Raw genomic sequence first — 21340 nt, 5'->3', positions numbered from 1 at the left:
TTCTTATTAGTAAAATTAAAATAAAAATCTTGTACTAAGAAAGAAAACATAACACTTATTCGTAAGTAAACATTAATGATTTTCCAAATATATTTACACAAAAAAAATAATTAAATTGTTTTAATAAATCATTTGATAATTTCAATACTAAAACCTAAAATATCTTTTCTATTTTTTCCTTATATTACTAATGAAATTTAATATACATGGAATATGTTGTATAATAGTTATGTGCCACTGAGTTTAAATAAAAATATGTCATTTTCTTGTATTGCACTCTGTTAAGATTTAATGTTAATGTATATTAATCATAATCAGAGCAAAGACAGCAGTTACATATTCTAGCTAAGCTAAAACGAAGTATTATTACGTTTAATGTTAAAATTAATTACTTTCTCTTAAAATCTTCAATTACGATGGAAGATTTTATTTCTTACACGATATTATATTATCATCTGTATGTGAACATTTAAGGAATCATTACATGTGTTTTTCGAATAAGGTAATTACTTTTAATAAATATTAAGAAAATATCGTGCCCTTATTACTTTCATATATCTTTACTTGCATTATTACACTTTATCATTATATGTGTATATATATATATATATATATATATATATATAAACCAAATTTTTACAAGTAAATATTCTGAGAAAATGTGATAATAAAATTAATATGTTGCTGATTTAAAATAAAGTTATGTACGTTTTCTAAGATTTGTTTGATTAAAATTTAATACAAGTGCACTCCATATTTTTATTATATCATTAAAAGATTAATGCAGTTCTCAATAATACCATATTAGAACCTGTTATCTATTGTGAATTATATATCATGGACATCAGGTTATTGATTATTGTTTCTTAGTTTTATATGTATACTAAAGAGTATAATGTTATTGCAGATAGAAAATTAATTCATAATGAGACAATAAACAATTAATTTTTGTAAAATATTTGATTATACAATAATTATGGTTAAAAATCATGAAGCTAGAAAATCAATATTTGTTAGTATTCCCCATTATACAATCATATATACTACTTACAGGAAACTGTTCTTTTTAATATTAATATGACATACAAAATGTTTTTACGTACATATCGGGATTCAATAACTTCTATTAGCTTCTACTTCTCTCTAATAACTTTAAAATAATATAATTTAAATGTTGTCAAATAATTGTTTTAATAGATGGTTTATAATATTATTGTAATCAAATAATCAAAAATTGACAAAGATGAACTATTGTTAGTATACAGGGTGTTTCATTTAAAACAGGCTACCTAAATATTGTCTATCTGTGACAATACGAAGAAAATTTTTTTCGTAAATATTTTAATGGTTTTTCCAAGATCACTTTGTTTTTTTACGAATATACAAAGGTTTTTTTGTTGTTGTATGTTAACACAACAAAAAAATAATATTATATATTTATCTGTGTTATAATATGACCTTAAAATAAACTTGATTTTAAAAGTTAATTTAGTATGGAACTTATTTTCAGCGAGATACTAGATTTTAACGATATAAATCACTCACAAACTTAATTACTAATAACTAATTTTGAATTTAATATTCAAATACATTATCTATTTATAGCATATTCATGAAGTTATTTAATCTGCTATATTGTCAATATACTATATTCATAGGATTCTTAGATCTTATCCATCATATTTTCAATGCAAATGTTTTTTGCTTCTTTGGTGGTAATACAAGCTTGTACATGATAGACTGCATGTTATGCTTTAACTGCAAATGGTGGTATCATATGTATTTTTTGACCACTGATTCCATCATACTGAAAAATTAGTAAACAAAAATAAACATAGTTTTCTTATTTTATAAAAATATTGACATTATTTTTAAATGTTGAAAGTGGTACCTCTTCAATGATATGATTTGTGTTGTCATGACATCAAAAATATATAAGTAATAAAAGATTTGTTTTCAAATACAAATACTATGTAACTTAAAATATTAAGATAAATAAACTTTTGTTAAATCATTGTTCATCAAATGGGATAATTTCTATTGTAAGACTATTAACTACATTACATACTATGCTTTACATATTATAATTTATACAATTAAAGGCAGCTATAGAAGAAAAAAGAGAAAAATATATGCAATGCTCATAAAATTGGATTTAGAAATTTTTTTTACACATTAGTTACTTGTCTTACTTTGATTTGTAATTTGTAGTAACCATAAATCTTCAATGCAGACATCTTCAATCGATGATATCACATAATTATATGCTATACATGTACATTCATGCTACACATGTATGTATATATATTATTCCGTATATTTAATGCGATTGATATTATTTTTTATAAAACTATATTTACTATATTTAAAATTAAATTTATCGTTTCAGTTAAAAAGATTTATAGTGAAACACATAATATGAATTTTAAGTAACAGTAATATAAAAAAAAATTTATATATATAATAAATAAAAATGTGTGTGTGTATATATATATAGATTATTGTAGAGTATAATACATAATTTATCATAATATAAAAGTGATATTTGATTCAAAATACTAACAAATTTTAATATCAAATTACCTTTCATTCCAGAAAGTAAATCTTTTGCTTGAGCTTGTGTATTTGTTGAATATATAACTCTACTTGCGTCTAAAAGAGGTAAAAGTTCGGATGTAACTTTTCTTCTTTTTACTGATGTTTCTTCATTAAATGACGTTATATCGAGTTTTCTAACGTTGGGTTTTATAGAGATTTTAGTTGAAATTTCTTTCATACATTTGTCTTGTACAAGAGGTATTTTGGAAATTTGTGTATCAGATTTTGTAATACTTCCTTTTAAAGGTTTTAAGCAAGATTTTTCTGTTGGTATTAAAATATTGTCTTCTGTTTCTACTTTATACAAAAGATTGGTATCTCCTGATACACCTTCTGTTATCATAATTATAGAATGTTCATTCTCTATATCATTTTTAAAAATAATATTAGATTTTCGAAAATTCAACATTATACGTTTTTTTAGTGGTAAAGAATCATCTAAATCCATTAGATCTATTTGTTTCCAAAAATGACTTGTATTTTCCATTACCTCCTTGTCTGTATATAATTGGTTGCAATCAGAAGATATCTTTATATTTTGCTGTATTCGTTCATAAGGTTCAACTGATTGTAATCCACTTACAATTTGCTGTATATTTATATTATCATTCTCTGTAAATATAGATTGTGAATCCAAAGGAATTGAATTATTTGATATTAAATCATACTGACTGAAAGGTAATGGTAAATTAAATGTTTCTATCAATTGTTCTGTTGGTAATAATTCGAAGTCTAATTGCAATGAAGACGTTGATATATTATTATAGGGTGGCACAAGAAGATCTTCAGTTTGAATTGGTAAATGATTCGAGGGTACATCCTTGGAAATACATGCTTCATCTATTAAAGTTTGATTTGTTATATGTATTTTTGAATCATTTTCTTTTAAAATATCCGCTTCTTGGAAATCATAAATTTGTTCCATTTTCATATCATTAGATTCGCGATCAAACTTTTTAAAACCAAAATTTGAAGAAAATTCTCTTGATTCAGAAATTTTTATATCTGATTGAATAAGTAATGGTGATGAGCACGAAGAAGATATATTTTTAAACATCGATATAGAACCATTGTCATCCAATGAAAATAAATCAAAATCTTCTTCTGCTTTTGCATTTAAACCAAAAGCAACTATATCTACACATCTACCAATCGAATTTTTTTGATTAACACATTGTTTACTTTTTTTTTTTAGTACAGATGTATCTGTAATATCTACCAAGGGTTCTTGACTGTACAATTCAACATTTTTTTCATTATTAACACTTAATGTTTTTTCTTCTACACATTTTTTAATCAGACAAGGGTTTATTATCCATTCATTAAAATTTAACGTGTTATAGAAACTATCATGACCAATTAAAGATGTTAGAGAGCTTTGCAAGTCTTCTAATCTATTTTGTTTATTTAATATATCTGCATATTCTTTAGTATCAATATTTTTCGCATCATCTATAAAAAAAAGTTTTGGGCTTTTCTGGTACTTTTTTGCCACAATTCTAAGCCACTCCAAATTTTTTTTACATTTATTCTTTTTCCTTTTATTTAAGGAAATACATTCCTCATTATCTTTAGAAAAATCAATGACTATTATTTCTCCTGGTTTTACATTTGGCACTAATTTAAATTTTTTATTTTTTTCTATTTTTTTTTTAATATGATTTTTTATAGAATTATCATTTTCTTCACAAATACTTTCCATTAATTTATTTTCATCTGAAGCTATCTTCTGATTTATATTAGATATACAACTCAAGGAGTGTATTTCTTTATTCTTGTTAATATTCATATTTGTCTAAGCATTTAAACAGAATATTTAATGAAATACAATATCTAATGATAAATATAAATATAAAAAATTGAAGTTACCTCTGAATTAGTATAATTATATATTCTTTCAGTTTTTATTGTGGAAGGCAATTCATTATATTCAGTTATCTCAATATTTTCTTCGAGTACGAGGAAATCATTACATGCTTGTTTTAGATCAAATAAGTTTGGTTGCATTAACCATAATGTTTCATTTTTACAGTTAAGAGGAAGTTTAGGTACAAGTTTCAATAAGTCTGCTTGCATCTTTGGCATATGTGATCCTAATATAGCTACAGCTAATTCATCAACTTGTTTTGCGTCTTCTGAATTTTCTTTTATTTTTCTCCAAAGCTTTAAAGTGAATAAATATCTTATATATTTTATCCCTGTTATAGACTCTTCATTTGTTTTTAAATTAGTCAAGCTTTTACTGTAAAATAAAATAATAGTTAATTGAGTAATATGAATCGAAATTTAAACAATTTTTCTTTAAACACAAATGTAAATAAAAATTATTACATACGAGAATATAAGATCACAAATCTTTGCATATCTTTTAGTAATTAGCTTAATCCTAAGTAATACTTTAAATATATGTTCTTTTGATTTATCTGAAATTTATATGATTATATATAAATATTATTGAAAAATATAGCATAATTAAATATTTAGTTCTAAGTTCTTGTTTCTTTTTTTAATGATTAACATATATAAACTTACTTAAATATATCCATAATGCACTAAAAAGTTTTGCAGCTACCTTAGAAGGATCCTTACAGCGTTTGGAAGTTCTTAATTCTATATCTACATATATTGCCAATAATACTGATATTTTGTTTAAATAGGAGTTATGATTGCTTATGTGCTATATAAAAAATAAATTGTATATGTGTGTGCTATTACTATTCTTAGTTATTAAAAAAAAACACCTTATAATAAATACTATACCTCACTAATATTGTGCCAATAAAAATGAAAAAATATTAATGTATTACTTATATGCTTTTTTAATTTAATAACTTCATATGTCATAATGTAATTTATTTCCATAAATTTTAAAATATTGCTAAAAAAGTAAAACTTCATTGTATATATTCTTAATTAATATTTTAATTATTATAAAAGCCTTACTTGACATAGATGGAGAGCAATTCTTCTAGAAGATGGAAACTTCTCTTTCCTATAGATGAATGCATTACTCTATCAAATGTAACAAGCCATGAAAAAACTTTTTCGAATGATTTAGTATTATGCAATTTATTATTCTGTACTTCTTCGTTCTTATGATTTCTCAATATTCTGTCACAGTTTTCATGTATTAATATAATATCTGTTTCTTCCTTTTCATGTAGCAATGCTTTTTTATCAAATGCATTATCTAAATGAAAGATACTAAAGTTATACTTCGGAAATATATTATTATGATTCAAATATAAGAGAAACAAATTATATACCATCATTTTGTAATGATTTAGACAAAGCTAAAGAACTGTTAATAATCGTATCTTGAATAAGTTGTGCCATTTTCTGAAAATTAAAAGAAAGAGTTCCAAAAATAGTATGAAAAACAGAATTATGATAAAATAAACAAAACACTACGTTAAAGAACATATGCATTAAAAGTTCCCTACTGAAATAATAGAAGAAAATGTTTATACATAAAAGTTATATTTTATCGAAAATCTTTTTTTAATCAAACATATATAGGAGAAATAAGATTAAATATTTTACATACATAGTGACGAAAAAAAACAGATTGTAATTCGTCTTAACAATAGTAGTGGTAATAACGATGGTGTGATGGTAAAAATGACAATAACACGTTTGTTGAATTCCACCATCCGTCTGTCATTTTTTGCTCACACTTATGATATTTTTTTCAACAACTTATCTCATTCATTTTTCTGTATCATAGTTGATTTACTAAAGTAACGGGCAACTATATTATAGATTTTCTAAACGTATGGCCTTCTACCAAACGTGATGCATCACATAGTTAAGCAGAATAATAATTTCAACCAGATTTTAATAATAATAATAATACGTACATTTGTAGCTATTAAGACTGTTCACCATCTTTCGTCCAAAGCGTGTATGACTTCAGCGACAGGTGTGGATAAAATATGAATTACAAGCACAAACGGGGAACGCTGCTCCTACCATGCGCCTATCACATTGGTGTATAAACTTTTAGTTATATCATAGGTGGTTTAATAAGCTATGAATTAACACTTTTCAATCTTTCATATTTGTATCTTTCTTTTCCATCATCATATGTATTTTAAGATGTTCATGATATATTTACTTATTTTTCTTATCTTTATTATTATTATTATAGTAATAGTAGTACTAATAGTAATACTATAAAGTGGATTACTCCTATAGCAAAAATACTAAAAATAACGCTGGGAGTTCTACTTCGTTAATAATGTAGAAACGAACAAATGTTCTGATTTTTATAAAAATAATATATAATTTATAAATATATATTCATTAATTATTATTTTTTATAAAATAATCTATAAATGTATATACTATATGCATTTGTCATTAAACAAAATTATACTGCCGTTGTATTTTATTTAGTACAAATCAACTCGAAACGTACATTCCAGTTATCGGTGGAGGAAATAAATATGAGATTGGATAATAACGTCTTATTTAATTATTCCTTATCAGATAAGGAAGAACTTCTAAAAAATTTCGGCTTTCAGTGTAAAAAATATATTAAAATATTACACAATTCTAATTGTTTATCAGTTTAAAATATAGTTTTACTGCTACGTTCCAAGAATTTTGAAAAATTAAAGATTTTTTTCTTAATTTTAGAAATATATACTAGGTTTTCTATCATAGGAACATAAACTTTACTTTTCCCAGCTATATTTCAAATATTGTTTTTATTACTTTATATCTGGACATTCATTGATAAACTTTTTAATTATTTTAATTATTTTTAGATAATTTTTTAAACGATTTTAGATTTTCTTTTGATCTATATATTATAAGAATCAGTTTGTTACCTATGTGTATATAAAAAATACATTTATAGAACCATAATATATAATAGTAAGCATAAAAGTGATAGTGTACATTTCAAAGTAATAAACAACTAATTTTTTGAATTTGAAATTTAAAATGCCAGAATGAGTTATCATAGCTTTTTTATGTGACCATCGTGAAAAGCATTTCCTTGTGTTTAAATGGATCAGAAAATCTGACCATCAGTTTACGGAAAAAATAAGCAGGTAATCGTCTACTTCATGGAACAAATACACATCATTCTATATGAAAATCAATAGTGGAAGTACCAACTTCTCTTTTACCACAGATTTCAAGGGACGCCACTATACGATATTTTTGTTTGCGAAAAATATCGAGAACAGCGTTTACACCAATAATGAGTCAAGACGTAATTCTTGGCCAATTTTAATGAACAACGTCTCATTTTAAAAATGAACATTTAAGCGAGATCCTCACTTTATTGAATTTTTGAAAAAATTTTATTTTTAGACATAAACTATTATTTAAGAAATATCATTTTTCGACACGTTTTTTTTAAGGAAAATGAGAAATTTAAAATAAGACATTGTTCATCAAAATCGGTCCATAGTTACGCCAACTCATTGTTGGCGTAAACTATTACACAATCGAATAAAATTTAGTACATTGTCACTTTTATAACTAATAATTATATATATATATAATTTTTTGCTTAATTATTAATAATTTATTAATAAAATAATAAACTGGTTTAGTAAAATAATAATAATATTACTATTACTTAAATAAAACAAGTATAATAATTATGTATTTTTTAGAGTACTCTATTACTTTATTATTCTACTATATTATATTACTATTATTTTAAGTGAATTCAGAAACAGTGCATGTAATATCAATCGAATATGAGAGTAGTATCTATGTTTATATTTTTTAAATGAATTCTTTTAATCAATTCAATCCTTTAAACCAAATACGTTAATAATGTGAGGAGCATAGTGTACTTGAACAAGCATACATTAATACAATAAATTAAGAAAAAGGTTAATCTTATCCTAATGCGTTTCTAGTTTTTATTTTTTCTACACCTGTTACTAAAGTCACGTATAAATTGAGCAAAAGATGGTTGAATACAGCTTTGATTGAGTGGATGAAAAATGAAATCTTATAATTTCGTTTAAAAGGTAAAATATATTTCTATACATTACAAATAATTGTTTTGCATTGATATCATATTTTACAAAAATGAAAAAAAATGACAATACTTTAAAACTGTACATAGTATAGTTCTGTGTTAAAATTATTTTTTCATGAAATTTTGTATAGAAAATTCTATGCTTCTTGAAATAAATCTCCTAGAAGATAATTAGGTATTTCTGATTGATCTCTTTCGATATATATATTATTACATTCCATATTTTGTCTATTTTTAGCGTGCTTTTCATTATCATATGCAATATTACTTTCACTAATATCACAAAATATTTGTTCTATTATATCACAAGATGGGCTTGGTCTTATATCAAAATGATTTCCAAGAAATTCTAAAACAGATTTTCTGGTTTTCAAACTATTAAGATATACCCTATCTTTTTTTGATAACATTTTCTCAGTCATAAATACTAAATGGTGATGGAAACATAAAAAATGTGCATCAATCCTAGCTGTAATATCTATCCAATCTTGAATACAACTAAGTGGTGTAGTTGTATATCCTGAAAAAAGAGCTGGATTTGTTAAAATACCTCTTGCACTCATTATTCCTTGACAATTAGTTGCTTCATATAGTTTTTGTGCATTTTCTAGATTTTTCACATCTCCATTAGCAATAAGTGGTAATTGTACACTATCTCTAACAATTTTAAGATCATCTAAATGTATAGGTTCATAACGCATTTCAGGTGTTCTTGCATGTACAGTTAAAAATGATACACCAGCTTTCTCTAGTGTTTGACAAAAATCAACTGTTCTGCGAATATCTTTTAATATACGTATTTTTACAGAAACAGTGAATGGATGAGGCACACGATTTCTGACTTGAGATACTATGTCTTTTACAAGTTCTGGATGTTTTAACATGTCTACACCATATCCTTCATTTATAGCCCATCGTTGCGGACAACCACTGTTTAAATCAACTCCATCACAATATCTGCAAAAGAGACGTTGCATTATGAACACATATCTAAATGTATATTTAGATAAATAAAATGTAGTTATAATATACTTATATAAAAGAAACATACGGAGCAATTATTTCTGCTGCATTAGAGAAATCTGCTACATTGTTGGCTGCAAACTGTGCAATAAGCGGAGTATCCTCCTCTATTGTTGAAAATTCACTATCTCTAGCTTTAGCCGACTTCACAAATGAATTTGCCACTATCATAGGTGTGAAGCAAATGTCACATTCATATCGTCTGACCAACATTCTAAATGGTAATCTGAATGAAATTCATAAAAATACATTGTTAATACTAATTCATATTTAATTTTATTAAAAACTGGCAGCAAAAAATAGAGTATTCATTAAAAATACTCTATTGTTACTTACTTACTATATCTAACCATTGGCGCGCAGACCTTTATTATTCTCGGTTCTTTTAATAATTCGACAATATCGACCGTCATCTTCCTTAAGATGTAAAACGCTACACGTTGTAGATGCTTCAAAAAAAGGTTATTTACCCATAGTAATAATAGTAACCAAGATGTAGAATCTGTTATCATTTATGTGCCAACGTAGCATCATCTGTTGGAATGAAACAGAGAAAAAGAGAACTGTGAATCGATTATATCGTTCTTGCGATGTGCGCGGTAACTTTAGTAAATGATTACATCATATTTGCTTGAAATTCCGGAAATAGTTACTACATTACACTGTAGTTCCGGTTGTCGATCTACTCTTTATTATATACCGTTAATTTAATTGTATGTATTATATAAAGTAGAAAAATTATATCGAGAAAAGTAATATAACAGAGAATTATTATAATTTTCAAATGATAACATAGTTCTTTACGTCTTCCAAGTAAATCTTATCTTCGTAATTAATTTGATGAATTTTTCGAATGTTCGGGATAGTTCTGAAGTCACAAGAAGGCGGAGCGTCTAAATTCGATTTTTGATTGGTTCAAAGTCTTGGAGGCTATTGAAGATTGGTCAATGCAAGAATTTGTTTGTCCTTCTTGCATGTTCTACGAAAGTGATAGTAGCGTGCATAGAGTGCGTATCGTGAGGCTTTGTAGGAGTTGCATCACTACACGTGAAGTTGGTCTTTAGATTTCCGGTTCGTTTCTTCACCGAAATTAGACTTAATCAAAGGAATAAACGAAAATGTTGGCTGCCACAAGATTGTTTAGCAGAAGCTGTAACGGTGTTGGCTGCGATATTGTCAGAAAACAGCAGTTTAGTACGATACTTAAAAATGTAAGTTTTGATGGCGATTCTCATCACGTCGAGCGAATCATTGATCGAATAAAATGTGTGCGTCGTATACGATTTCTATATCACGTAAAAGAAAAGATTCATTCCACTATGTTTTTACGTATCTATTTGCAAAACGTCCTGCAATTAATGCAAATTAACACATCAATGGATATAAGGTTTTGTTTGCAATTGATTCAGAAACCGGCTTTTCTTTTATTTCGGGCAGCTTCTGTACTAAGGATTTCTTAATCATCAAGAAAGAGCGTTAAATAAGTCTTTCAGGATTGGTGGTGCAAATGTACAATAATATTTCATCACTTACACGATTGTCAATTGCTAATATATTACTAATATATTTTACTTTTCTTTGAATGCATATATATATATATATATATATATATACACATATATGAATATTATTTAAATAATTGTTTATATAGTTCTTTCTCATATATCATAATGATTTTTAGGTTGCAGCTCCTGGAATTGCCCTGCCTCAACGTTATACAGATTTACAACAATGTCGTTACAAGTAAGTAATCTTTTATAATGATTACATAAAAAAACAAATATGATTTAAGAAAAAGTATTTCTACTTTACACATGCTAGGAGAAATTTTTGTAATGTATATTAAAAAATGTTTTTTTCAATATATTTAGATCTGAAGGTGTCAAAGGAGCTGTTATTGGTATTGATCTTGGTACAACATTTTCTTGTGTAGCAGTAATGGAAGGTAAACAGCCAAAGGTTATTGAGAATTCTGAAGGTTCACGAACAACACCATCTTATATTGCATTCACCAAAGGTAATTGTTTATAATTTTATTCCTTTGGTTATTTAAACAATATTTTAATATACTGTTTTAGTTTGTTTTTCTTAGATATATATTTAATAAAATGATAATAAAGAGTTAATAAAATTTTAGACGGAGAACGTTTAGTGGGTATGCCTGCTAAACGTCAAGCAGTTACAAACTCTTCTAATACATTTTATGCAACTAAACGACTCATTGGGAGAAAATTCGATGATGCTGAAGTGAAAAAAGACATGTAAGTAGTGTATATACTTTCTAAATTAAATAATAGTTGCATGTATTATCTTATTACAGGAAAACAGTATCTTATAAAATCGTGAAAGCATCTAATGGAGATGCATGGGTACAAGGAGGAGATGGAAAGATGTACTCTCCTAGTCAAATTGGTGCTTTTGTACTTATGAAAATGAAAGAAACTGCAGAGGCATATCTTAGCACACCAGCTAAAAATGCTGTCATCACTGTGCCTGCATATTTCAATGATTCACAAAGGCAGGCTACAAAGGATGCAGGTCAAATTGCTGGATTAAATGTGCTTAGAGTAATCAATGAGCCTACTGCAGCTGCACTTGCATATGGTATGGATAAAACAGATGATAAAATGTAAGTAGTTATTTATACTTATATTTATTTTCTAGTTAATTTTTTATGCACAAATATACAAATTTTTAATTAATATATATTCGTTTAGTATTGCAGTATACGACTTAGGTGGTGGTACTTTTGATATATCGATCTTAGAAATTCAAAAAGGTGTTTTTGAAGTAAAATCAACTAATGGAGATACATTTTTGGGAGGTGAAGATTTTGATAACGCGTTAGTTAATTATTTGGTGACCGAATTTAAAAAAGACGTATGTACTAATAAATTGTAAAGATATAAAAAATTGTAGAAAAGAATTTTTTCGTAACATAATCGGTAATTACTTATTTATAGCAAGGTATAGATGTGGCCAAAGATGCTATGGCTATGCAACGATTAAAGGAAGCAGCTGAAAAAGCGAAAATTGAATTATCAAGTTCTTTACAAACTGATATAAATCTACCATATTTAACCATGGATTCAAGTGGACCTAAACACTTGAATCTTAAACTTACAAGAAGCAAATTTGAAAGTCTTGTAAATGACCTCATTAAGCGTACTGTACAACCATGTCAAAAAGCTCTTTCTGATGCTGAAATATCAAAATCTGACATCGGTGAAGTTCTTTTGGTTGGAGGGATGACTAGGGTACCTAAAGTTCAACAAACAGTTCAAGAAATATTCGGTCGGCAACCTTCAAAAGCTGTTAATCCTGATGAAGCTGTAGCTGTTGGTGCTGCTGTTCAGGGTGGTGTACTTGCTGGAGATGTGACTGATGTTCTCCTTCTCGATGTTACCCCTCTGTCGCTGGGTAATTATTCTATATTTCTCATAAATTGTTGATTTTAACGAATGATGTATAATTGTCTAATCTTCTCTCTGACAACAATGAGGATATTTCATTACTGACATTTAAGTGAAATAATTAATTTAAATTATATAAATTTTAGTTATTACTTTCGTCTATTCTTTATAGGTATCGAAACACTTGGGGGCGTCTTCACAAAATTAATATCGCGAAACACAACTATTCCTACGAAAAAAAGTCAAGTATTTTCCACAGCAGCAGATGGTCAAACTCAAGTAGAAATTAAGGTTCATCAAGGCGAACGAGAAATGGCTTGTGACAATAAACTTTTAGGGCAGTTCACATTAGTCGGAATACCTCCCGCTCCAAGAGGAGTTCCTCAAATTGAAGTAACGTTTGATATTGATGCGAATGGTATCGTTCATGTATCTGCTAGAGACAAGGGTACTGGCAAAGAACAACAAAGTATGTAAAAATAATTATTTTTTTCCAAATTGCTTATTTTATTATTACTATGATGGTTTTATTTTTCGTCTCCAAAATTTATTCTAAAGTAGAGTAATATATGTGGAAGTCTTTGACTGAGTAAATTTATATAATTTACATAAAGTAAGTCAAAAATTATGTTGATTTAAAAGTATTTTACCTTCCGGTTGTTATTTGTAGTTGTAATTCAGTCCAGCGGTGGTCTAAGCAAAGACGAAATTGAAAATATGGTAAAGAATGCAGAACAATATGCCAAAGCAGACAAGATAAAAAAAGATAGAGTAGAAGCTGTTAATCAAGCCGAAGGAATTATACACGATACGGAGTCTAAATTAGAAGAATTCAAGGCACAACTTCCACAAGACGAGGTATAATAATTATATTAATTTTATAATATGTGCATTTACAACTGATTTTTAATGTTTCATTTATTTTTAGTGCGATAAGTTGAAAGAATTGGTTGCCAAGACAAGGGAAACATTAGCCAAAAAAGATGATATGGATCCAGAGGACATTAAGAAGCAAACCAATGAATTACAGCAAGCAAGTTTGAAATTGTTCGAAATGGCATATAAAAAAGTAAGCATGTATATGAATATGAAATATTCAACACGTATTTGTTTTTAATTGTCTCATATATTTGTCCTTAATCTAAATCAATGTGATTGATGTAGATGGCGGCAGAAAGAGAAAGCAGCAGCGGCAGTAGTAACCAAAGTCAACAAGAACCTCAAGAGAAGAAAGAGGAGAAAAACTAATGGTAAAAATTCCTCAATAAATATAAATTTCTTGCACATAGCTACATAAACACCAATTATCGTTTTACATAGCCAGCTTAAAAAATGTCATTTTGTTAAATGTATATAATCAAATTCACTAATTGTGTATTTGTTGCAAACTTACTTTTTTTACTGTAATGTGCTCTCATACAGAGAGAATTAGTTCGCCAATAAAAATAGGAAATATTAGTTCGAAGGTAACAATAATTTCCTGCAATATGTATTGATCGCAGTTTAACTTGGAAGCAATTGTCGGGCTAGAAAATCGTTTTGTAAATTGTGTACATAATCCAATAAAAAATATTGCTAATGACATGTTTATGCAGCCTAAAATGTGAAATGACAGATGGTGTTTAAGAATACTGTTCTCGCCTGTGTCAATTTAATGATTAGACACTATTTCGTCAACAGTGTTAAAATTCTTAGTATGTTAGTTCATTCTTTGCTACTATAGAGTTCTATGGTAGTTCATACAGTATGAATGTGTATTATGATTGACAATGAAAAGAATGTTATAAGAATGCTTGGTATATATAGACAGATATATAGCATAAGAATTACACAATACGTATATAGTTAATTATATATAAAATGTATTATGTGCTATAACGTACTAATATCGTATACATAATATGATCTATTTCACAAATTTTTTATTTGGAAACCTACTCCCAATACAATAATTTTCATGTTTTCTTTGTGTTATTCAATAAATAATTCCAAATTTTATATTGCGTTTATTGATACAAATGAAAATTCTTGAATTCAGTGATTTTGATTCAAGATTTAATTTTGAAAATATTTCAAATTACGATATATAAATTTAATTAAATCTATTTTATGATTTGGCTTTCTTTAGAAACTCTAACACATCTTGAACATCATCTTTGGATCCTAAGAAAACTGGTGATCTTTGATGAATACTTTCCGGAATTATATCTAAAATATCGATTTTTCCATTTGATGCGAGACCTCCTGCTTCTTTTATTATATAAGCCATTGGTATGCTCTCATATAAAAGACGTAGCTACGAATATAATTACGTTATTTTCGTTAGTATTAGTTTTCGAAAATACTGCTAATATTCAGCTCGTTAGGAACTTCTACAGATTTGTTATACCTTGCCATTGGGATTGTTTTTCGTTGAAGGATACAAGAAAATTCCTCCATATTTAATAGTCCTATGTACATCAGCAACCATTGAACCAACGTATCGTGAATTATACGGTTTACCGTTACTCGGGTATTTTTTGGAATGTATATACTCTTTTATAGCTGAATCCCATGTACTCTCATTTCCTTCGTTAATACTGTCAGTTAAAATAATTATTGATCAAGTTCTTTTTAGGTTGTCGATAAATAATTATACAGATATAGTACATAAAATATCATCACATACCTGTAAATATTTCCTTTCTCTGGTATACGCATATTTTTTTCAGTTAAAATGAATTCTCCGATCGCTGGATCGTACATAAATCCGTTAACTCCATGTCCGATGGAAAGAACAATCATAGTGGCCGAACCATAAAGCGCGTAACCAGCAGCAACTATATTTTGGCCTGGCTGAAGAGCGTTAGAAACACTGGAACTATTGGTGTTATCTAATTTTTTATAAATTCCGAATATCGATCCGACTGACACCAAACAATCGATATTTGAGGAACCATCCAAAGGATCGAAGCACACGATGTATTTACCCTGATTTTCCGTTTCAACCTCAATCATATTTTTATTTTCTTCACTGACGAGAATGCAGGTTGTGAACGAAGACGTTAACATGTTAATAAAGAGTTCGTTACTTAAAATGTCTAATTTTTTTACCTCTTCGCCTTGAATATTTATATTACCAGCTATGCCATACCTGTGAAAATAAACGGAAAGTTTCACTAAAGATAGATGATTCTTAAAAATTTTCTTTTTTTTCTTAGAAGAAAAAAGTACGGTCTGCGAAAACATAGATAAACTTTAATCTCCAACATTTTTCGAACAAAACATTTTTTTCATTATGCTCTCTTTATAAAAGTGCATAATAGAAGATATCGATATAGACGTAAATATGTGGAAAAATACTAATATTTATACTAAGCCATTCAAACAAAAATTATTTCATATCTTAACTAATTGTCAAAGTTATATAATTTATGTTTTATAAAAAATTAATGTAAGAGTCAATAGTAATAATTTCATAATTATTTTATAAATTTTCCATTTTTTCACGATTATTACATGATAAGTATCTATTTCTCAATTTTCACGTTGACGTTTTTTTATAAATATAAAATCAATTACTTACATATTTGCAATACCGGCTTTTCTCACAGCTGAACTAACAGCTTTTACGGCGGTTTGTATGCTGTTTAACAATTGGCTAAGATCACCAGTTGCCGTAGGAAACTTACGTTGTTCGTCAAGAACAAATCTCGTAAGAGTCATACAATTTGAATCAAAAGTATTGTTTGATGTCATCTTGATGAGTGAGGAACGTCACAAAATCGAATGGTTCAGTATTTCAGTAGAGACTAAAGTTGTTTTGCAAGACATCGCATTATATAAGCTCTATTCTACATCAATAGCTGCTGTTCTACATCAAAAGCAGCTTAATAAGCACTACCAGCAAAATACGACTTTTACTGAACGTACTTTTTTTAATTATATGTTTGGTACAAGTATAAGCGTAAGATAACTTCTTAATGTATAAGTTTAGGGCATAAGTATGTTGATATATTTATATAGAATATAAAAATTGCATCAACTGATGCAGTTAAAAATATGTTTCCATAAAAAAGTGCAGTTACATTTTTCTGATACACTGATGCACAAAAGTGCATAAAATTATTTACATATTATGCATCATCTGATACCATTTAATTTTCATCTATAACATTTTTTCTGTTTTCAACCGTCTAGGAAATATAGCCTGTTCTAGTTGCATGGGACACCTTGTATATTCTAATGCTCATTCTCTATGTACAGAAATTCTTGTGAGAATCCTGCTTTTATAGGATATGAGAAACAAGACTGTAATATATAAAAAACTGCTTTTTATAATTTTCATTTGCAATAATATTTTCTTGCAGTTATTGCTACTCCTTATGTCATACTTAGATTCTTTCACACATTACAACAGTTGCAAGATTTTCGATCACATATCACTAATCACTGTATGTCTTTCCAATATATTTGCCTAACAGTCGTTATTTTTTGCAACATAATAGAAGTACGCTTATTATTCACAACACGTTATAAAATCTTCTTAATTAAAAAATGAGGTATCAAAAATATAAGCAAAGAAAAATAGAATTATATATACGTATAATAATGACAATTTAAATAATTAATATTAATTAATTTAAATTTATTTAATGTCATTAATGTTAATTGTAAATAATCAGGAAGATTTCGTTTCAATTTCATTAACATTAATCTAAATAGGCGAACATATAAATACTCGGTTATTGATAATGCAAAGTCGGAAATAATAGAAAACTTTAATTCAAAAGGCGTATAAAAGAATCTATAGGAGGTAATTTATATATTTCTAATTGGCTAAACAAATGTATAAAATTTAATTTTGATGCATATATATCATAGAGAGTAGTAATAATTATGAAAAAAATATTATTGCAAACTGGAAATTTTAGGGAGTATTTATTTATATTTTACAGTATTATTCTCGATATTTTATCGAAACAGCATCCTTTCAAAAACTTAAAAGAGAAAGCTACTAAATCAAGAGTACTATATAATCTATGTAAAAGCATGTTAGAGTAGACGAAAAATAGAATAAAATTTAAGAAAAAAGAAATGATATTTTAAAATGTTTAATTTCTGTATTAGAGAACGTACGCAGATCATAATTGTTAGTATATAGAATATAAGGATAAATAAGAAATAATATGGTTTATTTAGTTTAATTTAAGTTTTATTTTGATTAAGGTCCTCATTCAATATGATAAATAGCATTAGATCCATTATTAATGTTTTTCGTTTTTAATAATTCAATATAAATAATATACTATTGAGTACTTTTTGGAGAGTTTTCGACTTCTCGATTTATTCAACAAGTTACTTCATATTTTTATTCAAAAAATCTAGGTGATGCATCTGATCATGACATAAACACTTGCATTAAACATATAGTTTAAAAAAGTTCGCTCATAAATTATACGCTGTTGACAGCGTTTCGTAAAACGCTTACTAATCGTAAGCTATTTATTTTATTGAATGTAGCCAATGTCTTTTCTTATACATTGTAAGATAGTGATATGTTATTTTTTTATATGTTACTTTGGACTCTTTCGAAAGCACAAGTGGCTTCAACATCAATTTCGATAAATATTATCAAAAATTTAATGTGTACTTTAATTTTTTATATAACACGTAACTTTATACGTATGATAATTTTTTTTTAAACTTATCATACGAAACCATTTTGATATGTTTTTTGCATATTTAATTTAGTAAATTAAATTAATATCTATAACAGTATTTTTAGTAATAAAATTATATGGAAAAGTTTATTTCTATTAAAAAATAAAGTATTTCCCACTTATTCTGTTACACCCTGTATGTATGCACTTGCTTTCTATTCTTTATCGTTTGTGTATGTAGTGAAGCATAAAGCTTCTAGCTAGGTTTGTGACTAGGTTCATTCGTTAGATTTTGATAATGGAGAAGACACGTAATCTCGAATGTTTTTGGAGAGATGATAAACATCCACATTGTGCACATGGTAATTTAAAGAAATTATCAAAATCATATTTTAATTGTGCCGTTCTGTAAACAAAATCGTTAGAAATTAATTATATAACCGTAATGTATCGAAATTTTTATTTGCGTAGGCCCAACTGTGTTGTTCGGAAAATATATTGATGGTACGTTGGAACGATTTTATGTTTGTTCCGCTTGTCGTGACAGAAAATTATGTCGATTTTATTTAAAATACGGAGAAAAATTAACTAAATTGCAACAAGATATATGGGAAAAAGAGAAAAAGAAAATTGCTCAAAGCTACAATCACCAGAAATTATTTATACGTTTTAATACGTTGTTGGCTACCAGTCCAAATAACCGGTCTTATTGTCATGATTGTGAAAAACTGATTTTTATGAATGAAAGAAACAAGCATAATGATCATCTGACAATGGTAGGTTTAACGGATCATCAAATGCATCATCCAACGGAAGTTCTTAAACCTTTGGAAAATTCCAAAAAGGAAGCTCAATATCTTTTTTCTAAAAAATCTGTAAAAGATATAATAAACATGTTATTAGAACTCAAAGCTAAACAAGTTATTTGCATTGGTGCTCCTAGGATACATGAATATATTTCTCAAAACTTGGAGGATAAATTGTCATCTCTACTTCTTGATATAGATGGGAGATTTGTAAGTATAGATTATAAAACTATTAACCTTGAGATAATGTGGCTTTTAGTAATAGTAATTATTCCTTTTCAGCATAATTTTCTTAGCCCTTTAAGTTATGGATGGTACAATTTATTTAATCATTATTTTTTCAATGAAAATGCTCAATTTGTATTCGAAGATTTCCTTACTCAAAACAAAGGTAAAGATTTATATTTAATATGCGATCCACCATTTGGTGGCCGTGTAGAACTTATATCTCAAACTATAAAGAAGATTTCTGATCTTCATAAGAAGCTAAACAAAGTTGAGGGCAACAATGATGATTTGAAGATTATGTTTATATTTCCATATTTTATGGAATTTATTATGAGAGAAAAATCAAATCCACCTTCTGTTACTGGTGGTTTAAGAGACTTAAAAATGTTAGATTACAAAGTAGATTATGAAAATCATCCACTTTTTAAAACAGACTCTACTGGAAGAAAATATGGATCACCAATAAGAATATTTACTAACATACCTTTAAGTTTATTAAAACTTCCTGAATCTGATGGCTATAAATATTGTAAGAAATGTCAAAAGTGGGTTTCTAGTGAAAATAAACACTGCAAGAAATGTAAAGATTGCACTTCTAAAGATGGAAGAAGATACAAACATTGCAATTTATGTGAGCGTTGTGTTAAACCATCTTGGAAGCACTGTAATACTTGTAAAAGGTGTCTCTTAGAGAAACATAAATGCAATAATAAACCTAAAATTTCAGGATGTTGTTTTAAATGTAAAAAATTAGGTATGTATTGTTACGTTTCAATGTATTTTTTTGATTTAATAATTCACATTATTTCTAGGTCATACAAACAAAAATTGCGAAGCTAGTAATGATAAACCAATAGAAAAATTGGAAAAATTTGGGAAACGTAAGATTAATGTTAATGAAGATAGTATTGTAATGAAAAAGAAAAAGAAAAGTACAAATACTAGTATTAATTTTAATGAAAATTCAAGCGAACTATTGATAAGAAAAAGGAAGGTTAAAAGAAAAGAATCATTAATTAGTGAGGAAACAACAGACAATAAAGTTGCTGATATCAAGAGAAGATACGTAATAAGACAACAGAAATTAATAACTAGCTATAAATTTAAATCTCCAATTCTAAAAAGATTTAACAGATTAATAAAATTAAGGCAAACTAAGCTATGTGCAACACATATGAATAATAAAATGGGTAAAGCAAAGAAAAAATTAGTTAATAGAATAAAGGTCGAAGATATTAGTAGTATCTGATAGACATACTAATGTTACATATTTCTAAAGAGAGAAAGAGAGAGAATAAAGTTTATAAATAAATTTTATCATTTTTTCTCTTTATAAAGATTTATTGCGAATATATGTTTGTAGATTGAAGTTTTATTTCCGAACAATGCTGAATGTCTAAGTACATTTTCTCGAGTTTGAAACCAGTAAAAGGAATACTACTCTTTATAAGAATATGCGTACGCAGATTTCATCTCCATAATCCGTAGAGTGCTTTATTGTAAAAATATCTGTAGAAAGCACAACGGAATACTAAATATTACAGATTTAACAATATAAATACATTGCTGTGTGGACGATTTATCGCAGTTCGTCTTCGTACATCCAGCAGATTGTTCAGA

General features: G+C 27.1%; 5 protein-coding genes across 10 annotated transcripts; 2 read left to right on the top strand and 3 right to left on the bottom strand.

Moving 5' to 3' along the window:
• Positions 1-1172: 1172 nt before the first annotated feature.
• Positions 1173-6452, bottom strand: LOC124947129. The gene is made up of 8 exons (XM_047488851.1): positions 6146-6452; positions 5865-5937; positions 5542-5788; positions 5131-5214; positions 4934-5021; positions 4468-4840; positions 2584-4393; positions 1173-1807 (listed from the first exon to the last, which is right to left on the bottom strand). Exons 3-8 carry the CDS (start codon positions 5546-5548, stop codon positions 1803-1805), a joined length of 2367 nt encoding a protein of 788 aa, XP_047344807.1. The 5' UTR covers positions 5549-5788; positions 5865-5937; positions 6146-6452; the 3' UTR covers positions 1173-1802.
• Positions 6453-8584: 2132 nt separating this feature from the next.
• LOC124947374 (tRNA-dihydrouridine(20a/20b) synthase [NAD(P)+]-like) lies at positions 8585-10268 on the bottom strand. Of its 3 annotated transcripts, XM_047489458.1 has the most exons (4): positions 10252-10268; positions 9968-10165; positions 9660-9857; positions 8585-9565 (listed from the first exon to the last, which is right to left on the bottom strand). In XM_047489458.1, the coding sequence occupies exons 2-4, from the start codon at positions 10141-10143 to the stop codon at positions 8746-8748; spliced, it is 1194 nt and encodes a 397-aa protein (XP_047345414.1). In that variant the 5' UTR covers positions 10144-10165; positions 10252-10268; the 3' UTR covers positions 8585-8745. The 3 variants fall into 3 exon arrangements, with proteins under 3 accessions (XP_047345414.1, XP_047345413.1, XP_047345415.1); XM_047489457.1 differs by lacking the exon at positions 10252-10268 and having other exon boundaries at positions 9968-10245; XM_047489459.1 differs by lacking the exon at positions 10252-10268 and having other exon boundaries at positions 9972-10114.
• A 351-nt stretch (positions 10269-10619) lies between these two features.
• LOC124947372 (heat shock 70 kDa protein cognate 5) lies at positions 10620-16121 on the top strand. 3 transcript variants are annotated; one of them, XR_007100390.1, is made up of 13 exons: positions 10620-10842; positions 11313-11374; positions 11503-11648; positions 11769-11892; positions 11952-12260; positions 12349-12511; positions 12595-13051; positions 13217-13513; positions 13715-13902; positions 13973-14113; positions 14209-14294; positions 15173-15315; positions 15756-16121. XR_007100390.1 is itself a non-coding variant. In XM_047489454.1 (12 exons), exons 1-11 carry the CDS (start codon positions 10750-10752, stop codon positions 14290-14292), a joined length of 2064 nt encoding a protein of 687 aa, XP_047345410.1. In that variant the 5' UTR covers positions 10620-10749; the 3' UTR covers positions 14293-14294; positions 15756-16121. The 3 variants fall into 3 exon arrangements, 2 of the variants coding, with proteins under 2 accessions (XP_047345410.1, XP_047345408.1); XM_047489454.1 differs by lacking the exon at positions 15173-15315; XM_047489452.1 differs by lacking the exons at positions 15173-15315; positions 15756-16121 and having other exon boundaries at positions 10621-10842; positions 14209-14955.
• Positions 14885-17150, bottom strand: LOC124947375 (fructose-1,6-bisphosphatase 1). Its single transcript, XM_047489460.1, has 4 exons — positions 16610-17150; positions 15713-16177; positions 15434-15623; positions 14885-15340 (listed from the first exon to the last, which is right to left on the bottom strand). The coding sequence occupies exons 1-4, from the start codon at positions 16780-16782 to the stop codon at positions 15152-15154; spliced, it is 1017 nt and encodes a 338-aa protein (XP_047345416.1). The 5' UTR covers positions 16783-17150; the 3' UTR covers positions 14885-15151.
• Positions 17151-18867: 1717 nt separating this feature from the next.
• LOC124947373 (rRNA N6-adenosine-methyltransferase ZCCHC4) lies at positions 18868-21225 on the top strand. 2 transcript variants are annotated; one of them, XM_047489456.1, is made up of 5 exons: positions 18868-19048; positions 19158-19702; positions 19775-20474; positions 20533-20910; positions 21084-21225. In XM_047489456.1, the coding sequence occupies exons 1-5, from the start codon at positions 18985-18987 to the stop codon at positions 21086-21088; spliced, it is 1692 nt and encodes a 563-aa protein (XP_047345412.1). In that variant the 5' UTR covers positions 18868-18984; the 3' UTR covers positions 21089-21225. The 2 variants fall into 2 exon arrangements, with proteins under 2 accessions (XP_047345412.1, XP_047345411.1); XM_047489455.1 differs by lacking the exon at positions 21084-21225 and having other exon boundaries at positions 18872-19048; positions 20533-21037.
• The last annotated feature ends 115 nt before the right edge of the window (positions 21226-21340 follow it).

This window comes from Vespa velutina, chromosome 2, assembly GCF_912470025.1.
Source record: "Vespa velutina chromosome 2, iVesVel2.1, whole genome shotgun sequence".
NCBI lineage: Eukaryota > Metazoa > Arthropoda > Insecta > Hymenoptera > Vespidae > Vespa > Vespa velutina.
This window is presented reverse-complemented; position numbering and strand designations above follow the sequence as displayed.

What these genes read in the sequence shown, in the direction of transcription:
- LOC124947372 (XM_047489454.1), top strand. Translation starts at nt 10,750, where the DNA reads ATGTTGGCTGCCACAAGATTGTTTAGCAGAAGCTGTAACGGTGTTGGC. An exon ending in TTACAACAATGTCGTTACAA is followed by an intron (nt 11,375 to 11,502) that starts GTAAGTAATCTT and finishes CAATATATTTAG; the next exon opens with ATCTGAAGGTGTCAAAGGAG. An exon ending in TGACCGAATTTAAAAAAGAC is followed by an intron (nt 12,512 to 12,594) that starts GTATGTACTAAT and finishes ACTTATTTATAG; the next exon opens with CAAGGTATAGATGTGGCCAA.
- LOC124947373 (XM_047489455.1), top strand. Translation starts at nt 18,985, where the DNA reads ATGGAGAAGACACGTAATCTCGAATGTTTTTGGAGAGATGATAAACAT. An exon ending in ACATCCACATTGTGCACATG is followed by an intron (nt 19,049 to 19,157) that starts GTAATTTAAAGA and finishes TTATTTGCGTAG; the next exon opens with GCCCAACTGTGTTGTTCGGA. An exon ending in TTGATATAGATGGGAGATTT is followed by an intron (nt 19,703 to 19,774) that starts GTAAGTATAGAT and finishes ATTCCTTTTCAG; the next exon opens with CATAATTTTCTTAGCCCTTT.
- LOC124947375 (XM_047489460.1), bottom strand. Translation starts at nt 16,782, where the DNA reads ATGACATCAAACAATACTTTTGATTCAAATTGTATGACTCTTACGAGA. An exon ending in AAAGCCGGTATTGCAAATAT is followed by an intron (nt 16,178 to 16,609) that starts GTAAGTAATTGA and finishes TTATTTTCACAG; the next exon opens with GTATGGCATAGCTGGTAATA. An exon ending in AAAACAATCCCAATGGCAAG is followed by an intron (nt 15,341 to 15,433) that starts GTATAACAAATC and finishes TTATATTCGTAG; the next exon opens with CTACGTCTTTTATATGAGAG.
- LOC124947374 (XM_047489458.1), bottom strand. Translation starts at nt 10,143, where the DNA reads ATGATAACAGATTCTACATCTTGGTTACTATTATTACTATGGGTAAAT. An exon ending in CCAATGGTTAGATATAGTAA is followed by an intron (nt 9,858 to 9,967) that starts GTAAGTAACAAT and finishes AATTTCATTCAG; the next exon opens with ATTACCATTTAGAATGTTGG. An exon ending in GCAGCAGAAATAATTGCTCC is followed by an intron (nt 9,566 to 9,659) that starts GTATGTTTCTTT and finishes TCTCTTTTGCAG; the next exon opens with ATATTGTGATGGAGTTGATT.
- LOC124947129 (XM_047488851.1), bottom strand. An exon ending in TGCATTATGGATATATTTAA is followed by an intron (nt 5,022 to 5,130) that starts GTAAGTTTATAT and finishes TATAAATTTCAG; the next exon opens with ATAAATCAAAAGAACATATA. An exon ending in ATTTGTGATCTTATATTCTC is followed by an intron (nt 4,841 to 4,933) that starts GTATGTAATAAT and finishes TTTATTTTACAG; the next exon opens with TAAAAGCTTGACTAATTTAA.